The sequence below is a fragment of the Olea europaea genome, unplaced genomic scaffold, assembly GCF_002742605.1.
Source record: "Olea europaea var. sylvestris unplaced genomic scaffold, O_europaea_v1 scaffold1422, whole genome shotgun sequence".
Classification (NCBI taxonomy): Eukaryota; Viridiplantae; Streptophyta; class Magnoliopsida; order Lamiales; family Oleaceae; genus Olea; species Olea europaea.
This window is the reverse complement of record NW_019231751.1, coordinates 220,921-234,369: the sequence shown is the minus strand read 5'-3', so window position 1 is coordinate 234,369 and position 13,449 is coordinate 220,921. Positions and strand designations below refer to the sequence as shown.

General features: G+C 38.9%; 1 protein-coding gene across 1 annotated transcript; it reads left to right on the top strand.

Moving 5' to 3' along the window:
* The first annotated feature begins 6,491 nt into the window (after positions 1–6,491).
* Positions 6,492–13,383, top strand: LOC111375832. Its single transcript, XM_022998745.1, has 6 exons — positions 6,492–6,941; positions 7,281–7,486; positions 9,372–9,651; positions 10,362–10,469; positions 12,041–12,285; positions 13,051–13,383. The coding sequence occupies exons 1-6, from the start codon at positions 6,729–6,731 to the stop codon at positions 13,154–13,156; spliced, it is 1,158 nt and encodes a 385-aa protein (XP_022854513.1). The 5' UTR covers positions 6,492–6,728; the 3' UTR covers positions 13,157–13,383.
* Positions 13,384–13,449: the final 66 nt, after the last annotated feature.

Here is a 13,449-nt window from a genome sequence, read left to right as displayed (position 1 = left end):
TACCATAGAAAGATGACCCACTATTATAACTCTAAGGTCAGAAACCGAATTCTTTGCCTGGGGGACCTCGTCCTTGAAGGGTCTTCCAATCATCAAAGCCAACCGGGTCCGGAGTGTTGGGACCGAACTGGAAGGGTCCTTACCGCATCCGTAGGGAATCCCGACCTGGCACTTTTGAAATTGAAAACATGGCAGAGAAATCACTACCTCATCAATGGAACATCGAACACTTGAGGAAGTACTATCAGTGATGAGCTTTTGTTCCGATCCGATCTCAATGTTGTCTAATAGGTGTATGTCCTGATCCGATCTCGTTTGTAATGTCCCTAACTTATTGAGTGCTGAAAATGCCTTAGTAAAGGGTAATGTAACTTCTCTAAGTAATGATACTTCAGTTCTTTGTCACATCGGTTAGTAAATTGTTACCTCAGTCCTTCAATATGTTTAATTAAGTGATCCGATAGAAGTCATTAACTGGTTATTATTACGAGGTGCTTGATGATTACTTAAGTGATCCGATCTTCTGATTATTGTTAAGAGGTGCTTGATTACTTAAGTGATCCGATCTTTTGATTATTGTCAAGAGGCGTCGATCTTCTGATTATTGTTAAGAGGCGTTTAATCTTAAGTGATCGTCATTCATATATGTGTAAATAGATCAACATGATAAGAAAACAGAAGCAACAATACCTGGCAAAAAATTTCATTTCATTCACTTGAAATCGAGTTACAAAAGAGGCTAAAGCCATTACGAGATTAGCCCTATTCTACAGGAGGCCCTTCCACGCCAACCTCTACCTCGCCCGCCTCAGGGACCTCTGGAGCGTCCTCGGCAAGCCTATCAAGCCAGCTTCCATTAGATCCCCTGAACTCTGCCTCTAAAGAGGAGATACTCAGAGTGGGGTGGACGTCTTTCAGCCGACTCAATAAGCCTTGGGCACTCCAGGAGGCCCAAAAATTTGCAAAGTTGTTGTACAGAGGATGCTCCTCGAAGTGGTCAATGAAATTTTGAACAGTCACTTCCCCTGTCAACTTCAGTTCCTCCTTCAAGGAGGCAATTTCCTCAGATTGGGCCTCCGTCCTCTACCTCAGCTTTGCTTTTTCTTTATTTGAGGCCTCCAGAGCCTCCGTGGCGAGCCGGTGGTGCTCATTAGCGTGATCCATTCTTCGGATCATAGCAGCTACTTGACACTCCACTTCATAGAGTTCCTTCTTCAGTCACTCTATGTCTCCTTTGGCAGCCGCCAGTTGGACCTCAACCTCCCTTCTTCCTTTCTCTTCCTCCACGGCCTTGGCCCGAGCCTCCTTCACCGCATCCTCATATTTCATCGCCTCCTCGAAGCGCTTGGCGAGGTCCTCCCTCTTGGCGTTGAGGTCTTTCACCAAGCCTTCGAGTTGGATGATGGTGCTTAGAGCCCGGGCCACGCAAGCACTATTGGCCGCCACTAAATCCTCGGTAGTGCAGGAGGCGGTGTGGTCCTTCCATTCTTCGGTCCAGTACTTATTATGGACCACCGCCACTGCAACCGTTTCTGGGGGGAGGGCCTCCAGTACTTCTTTTACTGGCTCCTCGGAGTTCGTGCCCAAGAAGTCCACCTCCTTTGAAGGACGAGCTCTTTTCCTCTTGGGCTGCCCCGGCACCTGCGCGAGAGGCACAGCAGCAACTGGCAGTGTGGCCGGGGCAGGAGAAGCCTCTGATGGCGCAGGAATTTTCTCCGAAATGGCCACCCCGGTAGGAATTGTAGTTGCCTCAGAACGGGGGGTGGTCTCGCCACCGTTGGTCGCTTCGAAGGGACAGCAGGCTTTTTATCCTTTCGAAGCAGATTGGCCTTAAGATCTTCAAGCACCTCCTCCTCTGTCAAAGGCTAGCTTGCTGGCGTCCACCAAGTCCTCCATCTACTTCTTATAGGCGGAGGAAGAGGTCTTCAAGGCCCTCGCTTCGACCATCATCTTTTGAATGGTCTTGAAGTCGGTTCGGAGAGGCATCTTCTTATTAAAATAATCTACAAAAAACAAGTAAATTAGTACAAGTTTAAACGACTCGAAAATACTAAAAGGTATTCGCTTCGAGATATTACCTTGTGAGGCCATCAGGTCATGCGTCACAAAATGAATGTTCTTTCTGATCAGCCAGTGGTACGACCTTTTCTTCGAAAGCAGCTGGTATATGACGCAGATGATGCTGAAGTCGTCAGAGGATAGCTAGCACCGAGGAAGAGTGCCTTCAAAAAATGAACACAAATGTTAGTTATGATTTGAACCGAAGAGAAATAAACAAGAATCACAGCTACAATACTCACTAAGTGACGAGTACTTCGTGGGAACCGTGAAAGGTGCCAGGGGGTCCCCCTCCATTGTGTCCCATCTCCCAGAAGTCCAGCACCACGAGCTCTTCCACTCCTTGATGGAGCTCGGCATATCAACCACGAAAAGAGTGTGGGAACCCCAAGAGGTCAGGTAATACTAGCCCCTGGTCTTATCCCCCCTGGCTGTTACTTTGGGAATGTAGAGGGTCTGAAAAATAGAGAAGGGTATCTCCACCCCAAGTGACGTATCTTTCCATAACATCCAGGAGCCCACCATTTGGCTCCAAGAGTTCGGGTTCAGTTGGGTCAGTGCTAAGCCATAAGACCTGAGCACCATCCCTAAAAAAAGGTGAATTGGAAGCCTAAGATCAGCCCTAAGGATCGCCTCGCTTATCGCCACGCACCCTGGCCTAGGGTAGCAGGCCCTCTCATCGGGTTCGGGAAGGATCGGGTCTATACTATCTGAGATCCTATATTCAGACCTAAGTCTTTCTAAGTCGGCCCCCTTTAGCTTGGAGGGATAATCTGACGCCCCCAATGTACAGAGGTATCTGCTGGGCTATCCGGCCCCTTCCAAATGTTCTCCCCCCAAGTATCACTTCGGCTACTTTGGAGGAGGTCGCCACAATGGGCTCGTCCATTCGCACTAACTCCAGCCCCCTTCTCGAACTAGCACTACCCTCAGAAGCCATTTTTTCAGAAAAGAAATGTCTCAAATATTTACTGAAACTTACGAGTTTGAGTGTTCCCCAGCCAGAAATAGTCAAAAAGCGGTGTGTGGTCGTAGGAAATCCAAATTTCTCGCCAAAAATGCTTGAAGAACGCCGAAAATCTCAAAAAGTTTAAGAGCAAATGGGATTTTCTGTTTTCGCAAGAGTGAAAAGCTCCAAAAGCGCTCAAGTCCGCCTTTTATAGAGCGCTCCAACTAATCTCCACCGTCGAATTCAAATGCAATCAATCTAGGCCGTCTGTCGTATCATCAATCTAGGCCGTTGAAATGAAACGCCAGATTTGATCTATGCCTAAAATTTTGCTGTGACCTTCATGCTCGCATAAAACGCGTCGCCTCGATCACCACCAGCCGTCAACAATAAGTAGCCGCAGCAGCCTTTTAGGGGAATGGGCGCTGCACCCAACTGTCACCTTCGAAATACGCAACAACTGTCAAATCAGTTAACGTCAAATACGACCGCCTCGGATTGAGCTCCTCACTCAACTTTACAAAACTTAGAGGCACCTGACGCGGAGTCCCTTGTGGATCGTCGCTTCTGTCGCTGCGTTCCCTCCTAAGCTTTACAAAGTTTTAGCCATCTCCCAACGCGTCGTCCCCTGTGGGTCAGCGCACCGGAGGTAGATGAGCTCCTCACTCAACTTTACAAAGTTTAGATGCACCTGACACGGAGTCCCCTGTGGGTCATCGCCTCGGTAGCTACATTCCTCACTCAACTTTACAAGCTTAGACGCACCTGATGCGGAGTCCCCTGTGGGTTATCGCCTCGATCGTTACGTTCCCTCCTAAACTTTACAAAGTTTTAGCCATCTCCTAACGTGTCGTCCCATGTGGGTCAGCTCACCGATGGCAGCTTCAGTCAGCTTTACAAAGTTTAGACGCACCTGACACAGAGTCCCCTGTGAGTCATCGTCTCGGTCGCTATGTGGACCATCTCCCTACACATCGTCCAGTTGGGCAACACCTCAATCTCACATAAATTTTTCCCTCACGCAGTAGCGAAGTTTTAGTGCATCTGCCTAGGATCAACGCTTCGACGAACACAAGAAATTGACCCTCAATTTCTCACAACTCACGGTCCCCATCCCGAGGCATACATACCCGATCGAAAAGACAAGTCCACCTATGATATAAACATTCATACCTGGACTTGGGAGACCACTGTTACGTCTCCATCTGAACCACTTCGAAAAGTCCACCACCACATCATGCGAGGTGTGGAACACTCATCCGAAGTGGTTCCGAAGCGACTTCACCAACGGTGACGATCTGCTATCACACTACGAGGCATATGCAATTCTGCGGTACTGACCGAAGCGCCCTCGCCCCTGAATCCGAGGCGAAATGCACTCCGGGGACCTCCGTCGACAATTTCAGAATGAGATCTTTGTCAAGATTTTTTCTGTTCCTAAAGTTTAAAGTGATTTGACGTCTCTACGAGGCTAGTTGATGTGATGTATCAACTTTATGTCAACTCAACTCGGGAGAAGTAATTATCCACCCACTCTATAGACGCGGTTGATTGACGCGTATGAGTAGATATCTCATACCGTCAGATGTATACACGTGTCCCACATCCAATGGTTCTCCTCACTTATAAATACCCAAAACTTGATAAGAGACAAAAGTAATGAAACTCTTACTACTTAGCACTCTATAGCAAGCAAATATATATACATTTTCCTCCCCACTATTTTGCACAACCTTGACACTGTTCCGATCACCTGAACCTAACTTGATCGTCGGAGTGTATACAGCCGCCGCCACTCCCGCTGGTTCCGGCCGTATGCATCTGACTGTGCATTGATTGCACGCAAGGAGAAATACGTGGAGTGATTATCGATTGACCACGTGGAGGGCCCAATTTTCGAGGTTAACAAATAATATACATCACAAGTGAAGAGTGGATAAATTAAGGGGAATGGAATGTAATATTTTGCTCACACCAACCATTCACTGTAATATTTTGATTTGAACAACTTTAAAACCGATAGCTCGATTCTCACTTGATTTGAGTTGTATTTGAAAATCCTTCAAATATAAAAACGATAGAAATATTTAATATTTTTTACACACAGAGAGTGCAAAGCAAAACCATAATTATTAAAGATAATAATTTTATTCGTATGCATCTGACTGTGCATTGATTGCACGCAAGGAGAAATACGTGGAGTGATTATCGATTGACCACGTGGAGGGCCCAATTTCCGAGGTTAACAAATAATATACATCACAAGTGAAGAGTGGATAAATTAAGGGGAATGGAATGTAATATTTTGCTCACACCAACCATTCACTGTAATATTTTGATTTGAACAACTTTAAAACAGATAGCTCGATTCTCACTTGATTTGAGTTGTATTTGAAAATCCTTCAAATATAAAAACGATAGAAATATTTAATATTTTTTACACACAGAGAGTGCAAAGCAAAACCATAATTATTAAAGATAATAATTTTTATTTTTTTTTTGAATGAATTGAACTGTCTCCTGCTTTCCGCCGCGGACAACTTTAATTGTGCCGGCCACCTTTGTTTTTGCAAAACTTCTTTTGATCTTTCTTTATTATCTGTGGGTTGTTGTTCTCTTAGATTTTGTGCACGTTCATGAACCCAAAAAAGCCAGTTTTAAAAAGAGATCGAATTGACAAAGTCAATCCCGTCGAAAACTGGACCATGCATCCATTTATATGAGGATGTAGCAAAATTTATTTTTAAAATTAAGAATTGCAGCTGAACATGTTCGGATAATTTTCTGAAAGATTATATCTAACTAAAAAGTGTTTAGAAGAAGTTGATTTAATATAACTTTTTCAAGAAATTCTTCTAGAAGTAGAAGGAAAAGGAAAAGTAAAAGTAAAAGTCAAGTGAGCCTTTAAAAAGGATGAGAGAAATCATCTTTTAAAATGTACTAATTGAAAATTTATTTTGCTTATGAATTGATTCTTGTTCAGGATATATATCAAATTTAAGTTTATTAGTCCTAAATTATTACAACAAGATTAAAAAAAAAAAATTGATTATAGTTTTCATGAACTTCATGTACTTGTACTCAGTTACTGTAGTATGTAGGCATTAACTCAAGCCTCCATGCATCTTCTTTTAGACACTTCGTTCAATGCACAAGACTTTACTATTCAAATTTCATTGTATTCTCATCATCAATGAATCGCTCGATTGATACTATTGAAGTGAATATGGTTTCCAACATATGACCCTATATTTCGTCTACTATTATATTCTAATCCAATCCAATCGAAATTAAGCTTTAAATACCACCTAAAAAATTGACAAGTGATTTTTGTGAGAGTTCCCTTGGTAAATAGCCCAGTGAAAAATCGAAATTAATCTTTAAAAAATACGACCTAAAAATTGGACAAGTAATTTTTGTGAGAGTTCCATTGAAAAACCGACAAAGCCCGCAAGCAATAATTTATGCAGTTATTGAATAGCACGCCCCAAAGCCCAAAACGGTTCACATGTGCAACTGACAGCGCCGACCCATGACCCAGACCCGCCACAGATCAAGGGGTGCGACCCGTAGCCCAAACCGGGTCACATGGCATGCCGTCTGACTCAATCCTACCGTCTGTTACTTTACGTACACGAAGATTAATCAGATACTCACATATTGTGGCTGTAGCAGTTACTGTTAGGGCCCGTCGGGAGAGAGGAGAAGGTGGTGGTTGTTAATGGCAACCTTCGCCGCCGGTCTCTCACGATCTCCTCTTCATCTTCCTACTATACGACCTTGTTGCCGGATTTCACCCGCTCGCCCTTTTTCTGTTATTTATCCCACTGCATATTTTATCAAATCTCGAAGTTTAAGAACCCTAGTTTTAGCTTCCTCAGCTTCTTCTTCCGGCGGGGAATTTAATTCTCGAGATGGGAATTCTCGGTCGAAGGTCAGGGTTTTATGTTTGAATTTAATTTTCTGCTTATTAAATTTGGTAGTTTTGATTTAATTTAATTAATATATTTTTTTAAAATCTTGCTGGACTGGGTAATTCTTAAAATAGTTAACATTGCTAGGGAACTAGATCAGAGAAGGAACACAAAGAAAATTATTTGCTTGTCAACGGAAAATCAACTCATCTTGGTTTAATAAAATGTCCGAAATGAAATTTCAAATTCGCGTTGCTAGCTAATGGGCTTTCCTGGGGTGAATGCAAGCACAGGTCTGCCCTGAATGAGGAACTGATACATACAATATTAATACCTTGACAAAATGTTATATTTTCCAGAAATCAGTTCTCTCAAATTTGATACAAGAAATAGAGCCTTTGGATGTGAGCCTTATTCAGAAAGATGTTCCACCTACGACAATAGATGCCATGAAAAGGACCATTTCGGGAATGTTGGGCTTGCTTCCGTCTGACCAATTTCAGGTGATGATTGAAGCATTATGGGAACCACTTTCCAAGCTGTTGATTTCTTCAATGATGACCGGGTAGGTTCACTTTTTGGGACACATTCTACACAATTTCGTTTGGCATGAAAAAAAATAAAACAATGAAAAGAGAAGCATAGTGAAGAAAATAAAGTACGAGGGAAGTGAGTTCTAACAATTTAGTCTAATATAATAATTAGCTTTATCCTCTGCTGTTGTCGTTTTATTTATGTTGTGTGAATACACTAAAAAGCAATAGGTTTGTTTCCACATGCGTTTCAACAATAGAAATGCATAATTTAGAGTACAGATCGAATAATCTCGTGAGTTGGAGCCTCATTCTCTCAGATTTTTTGTTCAGGAAGCTACTTTATATTTAACTTATTGAGGTAACACTAATTTATCCACTGACGTGACGTGTGTTTATGTGCATAAGACGCTCGAAAGTACTTGCGATGGAGATTGTAAGACAAACATGTAGGCTCTTGTTTAAGAACGAGTTAATTGGATGTGGTAAGACTTTAAAATTCATACGTTGAGCTTAGAAGTGATTCGATAGATTGTTCTGAGGTTTAGCATAGTCTTTTGGAATCCTTGAGTGGGATATTTTGGATTCATAATAATGCCACAGGCCTTCATTATTTTCTCGAATTATGATGTAAATTTGTATGGTCATATCAGCCGAGGATGGAGCTTGCTTCTGGTCCCCGTACTTGATGCATGCTTGAGTCTGAATAAGCTCTGAGCTACGTTATAGTATATATATCTTTTGCTGTAGTATGAGGTTAGCGTATACTAATGTGCTTTTATTTTTGTTCATTGTGGTGAAAGATATATAAGTTTATTAACCTTGCAATGGTTCTTTTTGAAACGTTAAATTTGATGTGACTATCAAACAAATTGAATAATTATTTAAGAGAACCTTGTTTTCTGTGGTTTTTAGGTTCTCTAACATTTGAAAATACTCTTAGACAAGAAGATAATTTATAAATGGTTTTAGCAGTATCTCATACATGTGCAAGAGTCCTATTTTCGAGAAACCTTATATTTGTTGTCCTGAGTTGTTAGCTATCCAAGCCGGCGAAGCCACCTATTTTCGTAGGGGAAGTCCTGGATTTTCAAATTGAGAGAGATCAAGAATTCCCACTATTTCTTGGATTCTTGGACCCACTAAGAGGTCTTCCTCCACCAGCAGGTTTTTCGGAAACTCTATTTATTCCGGTGTAGATGGTAGGCAAGCTTATATTCCTTGGGTTTAATAGGACAAATTGAATAATTATTTAGGAGAACCTTGTTGTCTATGGTTTCTAGGTTCTCTAACATTTGAAAATACTCCTCGACAAGAAGATAAATTATAAATGGTTTTAAGTATCTCATACATGTGCAAGAGTCTTATGTTTGAGAAACTTTATATTTGTTATCCTGAATTGTTAGCTTAATAGTTATTATAACTCTCAAGCTGCTGCATTTACTACCGAGACTCCGTTTGGATAAATTATAAATGATTTAAATGGTATGTGCGGTTAAAAATTGGTGGATCCATTTAAATATGTGGTTGAAAATGAAGTTTGACCAATTATAAATTATCCAAATGGGGCTGAGTTACTTCAAGTAACAGTCTCTCTTGTGTACAACTTCTTCATTCAGAATATATGTTTGCATACGTAACCTTAATTTTAAGATTATTAATTGTGCAGTTCATCTGATAAAGTTATGAATTAAACTTGGCCCTTCTTTGTTTCTGAGCTCTCTCTCTAGTCCAATATTTCTGTATGCATTATTTTCATCACACGTAGGGGTATATGGAATCATTAGAAAAATCTTGTCTGAACATCTCTTCCAAGAGCAGTATGAATTAGAAAACATCATGAGCGGTTCGTGCTTGACTCTGTAATCATTAATGAACTATGTTTCGGAATGCTGAATTTAGGCTATTCTATTCCAGGTATACATTGCGGAATGCTGAATTTAGGCTTTGCGTTGAGAAAAATCTTGAAATCCATAAAGGACATATTGATAAGCAAAAGGCCGAAGATACTAAACTTGAAGCTGAAGGTTTGTTGCTCAATGACGATGAAGTGAGCAAATTTTTTAGACAAGACAACTTGCCACTATCAGAGACAAACGGTGAAGTTACATCCCAGATTCCTGATCTTGGGGAAATTTCTCTTGAAGCTCGAGAATATATATTGAGATTGCAATCTCGTTTATCTTCTGTCAGAAAGGTGTATTTTGCATTTATGTACTTCATTGGTATCTTGGGTTTCTTATCCGTCTATATATCAAATTTTTTTTCCAACATTACTTTTAGGTTTGCATTGCATTGTCAACATTTTTGTCAATTTACCACTGTATCTAAAAGCGGTCATTTAATATTCAGATGTGGTATGGGAGTAAACAAATATCACGTGTTCAAGAGTCACTACCATATGACTATTTTTCCAAGAGATGGTATGAATTTGAACCTAGGGCAACTAGACTACTCTTTTGATCTACATTGAAAATAAGAGAACTAAAATCAACTACCAGTATTCAATTTGTCAGAGGCTGAAATATGGAAGCTGCCATTTTGTGGAGCAATTCTCCATAAACTGGATGTTTATCACCTTTTGCACCCTTGGTTCTTGCATCAGAAGTTGATTGTTGTGTGGAGTATCATGGTTAATACAATTTCCATAATTTAGGTGGTAGATTATCATCTGAGTTGACACAGGAAAGATTTGTGAATTGTGTAGTTCTTTTGGTTTAGTTGATTTCTCTTTTGAGTGCCCCTTTCCTTTTTATTGTTTTGCATGTGTATACTCGGTGCTGCTTATATAGGTTTTTTTTTTTTCTTTTTTTTTTTTCACTTGTTGATTTTTATTTATTTATTTCTCCTATTTAGACAAATGTCATATGACATTCTAATGTTGTTTATTAATTCTGCCTAATTAAGGAGCTCCATGAAGTTAAGCGAAAAAGTGCGGCTCTTCAGATGCAACAGTTTGTGGGGGAAGAAAAGAATGACTTGTTAGATTATTTAAGATCTTTGCAACCAGAAAAGGTATGTATATCTATAATAAATTAAAATATCACATCAAGGGAGAATCATTTTTTTGGACGATTTTAACCCTCCTACAATTCAATTATTTCAATAATACCTTATTTTTCGTTTTCAATATTTAATAAGTACTACATAATTATTGCCATTTATGAAATTTGTGTTATTAATTCTCAATAAATTAACATTCACATTAATCTAGATTCAATGAATTTTCACTTGATAAATTTTGAATTACATAAATATAGAGTTATTATAGATTAATTTATTCATATCTAGAAATTTTCATAGATATTTAAATTTATGTATTAACAATTAATTTTTATGTATCAAATGTAATATAAAAATATTACTCATTTATAATATTTCATCATTACAAAAAATTTGAATCATAGAAATTAAGTTTTGAGAGTACAATTTGAGTACAGTTTCTCTTAAATTTCTATGCTAAATTTTATTTTTTTTAATTTATCCGAGACTCATCAAATCTTCCAACAAATTGGTACCAAATATTACTTTTACATTACTTATAAAATATTTTAAAATAACGTACAATGCACGTTCAGCTTTGACTAGTGTGTAGAAGTGCTAGTGATCATGTAAGGAGAGTGATCTTTATGGATGATATTATGGACTAGTGCACTGAAGATCAAATGAAAGCGATTGTAGTTTTAATAATTTCAGTTTGCAAGGCAAACAACATTTTAAGAAAATGTGTTTTCTGTGGTAGATTTCATTTTCTGTTTCTGCAAAACCTCTCCAATTGTATAGAGATTACATTGTCTGTAATTGTTGCTGATTAAATTCTCCTTTTTCCTTCTTGAGGGTCCATTTTGGAATGGGAATTTGAATATCACAATAATGCTGCATGTTTAGGATTTTGTCTAGTTTATCTTTGGTGTAGAGCAAACTGTTATTTCTGACTTCCGTGCAAAGGATTTCTCATCAAGTTGTGATCAATTCCTAGTATAACTAGGATTAATTGCATTTTGGTGTGAAAGCAGAATTTAAATTCTTGAAACAATAAGAAAGTTGAAAAACCCGAAAATTTGAAGAGAATAATTTTATTGTAATGAATCTATGATGAGAAGTCTTACCGATGTAAGGAAACTAAACAATGTTACTAAAAAGAAAGAAAACTGAAAACCTAAGAGGAAACAAAATCCTAATTTAAAAGGAAACAACTATCCTACTATAATAATAGCTAACTTCTATCCTATTTATATAAGATGTCTTACTTTGCATTGAGTGTAGTATCTTACTAAAGGATGGTGAAAAAATATCACACAGTAAACTGGGGATATCTATTGTGCAAATCTGTAAATTTCAAGTTATAGTTTTCCTTCCATTTCTTTGATGCACACTTTATGGAAAATTTCTGCTTTATGTTCAAGAGCATGAATCTGCATGCCTTTTGGGATGTGACTCATAAGGCATTCGTAAATTTCATCACTTTTTTTTACGTTCGGCAGGACAGCTATCTTTAAATGGTAGTACTTCTATCAACTCTGCTTTACTGTCCATCCTTTGTTTTCTTCATTCTTGTGATGGATATTGCTGCTTCTATTGAACAGGTAGCGGAGCTTTCAGAACCGTCATCACCTGAGTTGAAGGACACCGTACATTCAGTAGTACATGGTCTCTTGGCTACCCTTTCTCCTAAAATGCATTCAAAAGCTTCTGATCTCTCTGACAACCCAGCTATAGGAACCATAATCATTGAAACAAAAGATTGCATTGACGTTGTTGAAAATACTTCCCTTCAATTCCAGCCCCTTATTTCTTTGACACGTGATTATCTGGCGCGCCTACTGTTTTGGTTAGATCATATGTCCTCTCTTTTTACTTTGTCAAGAGTATGCTTTGTCTACATATAAAATATTCATCTATTCTGTACTGACTTGCTCAAATCATAAAACGGGATGTTCTGTTTTTCTTTCTTTATTTTTTTATTTTATTTTTTGTGGCAATTGCTTGGTTAATTTTTTTCTTAATTTGTAGACATGTTAGGTTATATCCCTCTTCTATTGGCTTACAGCACGGATCATGAAATCTAACAGTGGTGGATTCTTTGGCTCCAAATTTTGAACACCTTCAGTCTAAGATGCCATATTCGTGTGGATTAGGAGACATTAGAATCCCTAGCCATATTTTACCTGTTTCTATATGTTAGAATTGTTGGCTAGATTTTAACATTCCTTGTTTTCACGAGGAATGGGGGCTTATAAACCGCATCATTGAGGTCAACTTCGGCCAGGATAATGAAATTGATTTCTGTCAGTAGACAATATAGTCAACTTCATTGTTTTTTGGGAAATAATACACTAGAGAAACTGAGATTTTGCAGTGTACTGAAATTTGGAGCTTCAAAATCATTTGCATATCCCTTCCTGGAAATTAAGTCCGCATTGGAGAATCACTGCTTTTTTCTTCTTTAGACGTTATCTGGAATTAACATCTGCAGATTTTTTCTTCATAACCAACCTGGGGCCAAGGAGATCTGGAATTAAAGCGCTCGTATGTGAATAAAATTATCGTAGCTTCTATGTTCTGGGATTAACATTTTTCATTTTATTTGATGAAGGTGCATGTTGCTGGGGCACTACCTTAGAGGCCTAGAATATCGGTTGGAGCTTATGGAACTTCTGTCCTTACCTTGCGTTGAAGAGAATGGTACTTCTGAAGAGTGAACAAGTTCGTTGCAGCTGCTGTAATTATACTCAGTTATATATGTGTATATACGTATTTGTCTGTTATAGAACACAATAACTATGTTTTGAAATATTTAACAATATGATTTTTTTTCCCCAGAGAATAATATGCTGAACTAAAACTTGCTAGTTCATACCTGTAGAAACAAGAAACTTGCATGTTTTCAAGTGAATAAATTCCAGAAATTGTGTGTGGCTTGCATTTTTATTGCTGTATAGCTGTGTTGGACCTGTTAGTTAACTGTATGAGCAAGAATGCATGGACTCTCCTG